The sequence below is a fragment of the Gavialis gangeticus genome, unplaced genomic scaffold (genome assembly GCF_001723915.1).
Source record: "Gavialis gangeticus isolate Ggan-Ray unplaced genomic scaffold, GavGan_comp1, whole genome shotgun sequence".
NCBI lineage: Eukaryota > Metazoa > Chordata > Crocodylia > Gavialidae > Gavialis > Gavialis gangeticus.
Window position 1 is genome coordinate 179856001 of NW_017729032.1, and position 2489 is coordinate 179858489.

Genomic DNA, 2489 nt, shown 5'->3' on the forward strand with positions numbered 1-2489 from the left:
AGCGCTTCAAATGGTAGCCAAGAGTAATTAATTCAGCTTTTCAGCTTTTATGGCAAGTCTATACTATGTGCTTAAATATTTACTGAGACCCATTTTCATTGATGTTTCTGCCTGAACCAGTGTGGAAAATTGTTTAAGCATTAGGATAAATCAGCTAAAGCTATTTTTAACATCATTGAATGTGGCTACTCAAGTGAAAATACTTAACAAATTTTGGGTCTGAAAGGCTGGATAGAAAATATTGTACGATTTTGTACAAAGTACTTCATTATTCATAGAATAAATCTTTTCAATAGAATGCCAGTGTACTCCACTTTTCCAAGAGGCATTTTTAAAAATCACAGTTTTTTAAAAATACCATCATGCCTGGAAATTGTTGCATTCAGAATCAGAATAAATGTTTAACAATGGCATTTTTAAAATTCTCTTAAAATTCTCTGCAGCTAACCGTTGTCAAAAGTAACTTTCCTATATCTGCTATGTGTCTGCTTGTGTGTGTTCCATTTCCGTAATGGATTTGGAAACAAGTGAATATTGTGTTTTCAGGGAACTAAGTGATGTTGATTGTGATGGAGCACTGACACTAGCAGAGTTCTGTGCTGCCTTTCACCTCATTGTTGCTAGGAAGAATGGTTACCCATTACCAGACAAGTTGCCAGAGACACTGCTGCCAGATTATCTTCAAACAGGTGAGCCTGTTGTAGTTCTGTAACTGTCTCAAGAGCTCTGCTTTCATTAGTATATAAATAAATATAACATATGAATAAAATTGTCGTACAACACTTCTAAAAGATGGCCAGGCTGGGGCTCTGGTGGCCCTCAGAGGGGAGGGGGAAGTTCCAGACCTGAAGAACAGCAACCATAAATGACCTCCTGCATGTTTTGGCCAAGCACTCTTTGTGCACAGATGGTACTTCAGGTGAATCTTTAATGTTGCACGTGAGATTTTAGTTGGAATGTTCTGTAATTCTCTTTTCGAGAGTCACCATTTCCACTTTAAATTAATTATGATAACAGCAGTGAGATTGCAGAGATTGTATCAGTTTTTGTGGGACGGGGATAAATGAGTCCAAAACATGTGATGTTCCTTATTAATGAGGTGCAATTGGGAGACTTGTTCCCTTATTCATTCTTTTCAATGATGTATCTCGTAATTTATACATGAACCCTGAATTACATACCATTCAATTTTTTAAAAATGTGCACAGCTTTCTAGGGTGAGGAAGATTAATCATAGATAATGATTACAATTCTAAGTGCTAGTATTTAAGACTTAATAAAATCTCCATTCAGCCTGCTGACACTAACCATTAAAAGAGAGAAAAAGAGGAAATCAAGTTATAGTTAGGACATTTCAGTGTCCATTGCAGTTGTTTCTGTAAAAGATTATATTTTTTTTACAATTCAAGTCCAAGTATAGGGGCATATTGTGAACTAGCCACCTTCCAATTGTACATCCTATTAGCCTCTGTAATATTATGTCCTTATGAGCAGGAATCCTGGTTTTCTCTGATTTAAAAATATCAGCAATTTTCAGGTTAAAAAAAGTAACCCCAAATCCACATTTTTTCCATGATCAAAATAAAACACCACTGTGTGTATTAGTGGTGTTTCATTTTAATGGGAGTGTAGTAAGCAGGTTCACCTGAGAATTTTCTCTCTTCAGATTTTTCTGTTTGTTCCTTTTTTTTGTTCTGAGCCCCCTGTTTGAGTTCTAGTTTTCTTTCATTTTGTTAAATGGCTGCCTGTTTTATTTCCTTTATGCAACAGTCTTTTGAAGCTAATATGTATAAATGAACCACAAGGGCTAACCATTTGTTCTTGCAGTGATACTTATGACCTTAAAGTACAGTAGTTGAGGTTCCTAAAATTTCTCTAATGCTTTGTGCACTTTATAGTCACAATAACCCTGTACTTTTGGAACAGAGATCTCTGCATTAAAAACAATTGTGAATTATAGTACAGGTTTCTGGACCAGCAACATCGGAATAAAAATAAATTAAAAATCAGTATGGTGGGTCATGGGCAGATCTAAGATCGTGTGACCAGTGCTGCAGGTGTGGCTGAACTTCCAGCTCCACCCACCTCTCACTGGGCATAGTCAGGCTATGCCACAAGAGTGGCAGCAGGGACTTTGTCCCCAAAAAAGTAAGAATCCCATCCTCGCCCTTGCTCTCGGCACCTATTCTCTTCCCCTCCATCCTCAGCAGCACTCCCATTCTCCCTGTCCACTGACCTCTGTTGCTGCTGTCCCCACCGGATCCAGGAGTGGAAGACAAGCTCAAAGCCACTCCTCTCCCGCTCCAGCTGAAAACAGCAGTGGTAGTGGGTGGGTTCCTCTTTGCTGCCCATTCCCTCCCGGCTGTGGTTTAGAAAGGTTGTGGGGCTCTAGAGCTGCTCTGGCTTGTAGTGGGACAGCAGTGGTGGTGGCAGGTAGGTTCGCCCCTCTGCACTTGCTTCCAGGATGGTAGGCAACATCTGGAGAGACA

At 39.4% G+C, this 2489-nt stretch overlaps 1 protein-coding gene across 1 annotated transcript in view; it reads left to right on the top strand.

The window, feature by feature from the left end:
- Nucleotides 1-2489, top strand: part of REPS2 (RALBP1 associated Eps domain containing 2) — a 208323-nt gene that overhangs the window by 86866 nt on the left and 118968 nt on the right. Inside the window, exon 10 of the mRNA XM_019524650.1 lies at nt 547-689. Coding sequence (XP_019380195.1) covers nt 547-689 — 143 coding nt within the window. The remainder of the gene's footprint in view (nt 1-546; nt 690-2489) is intronic.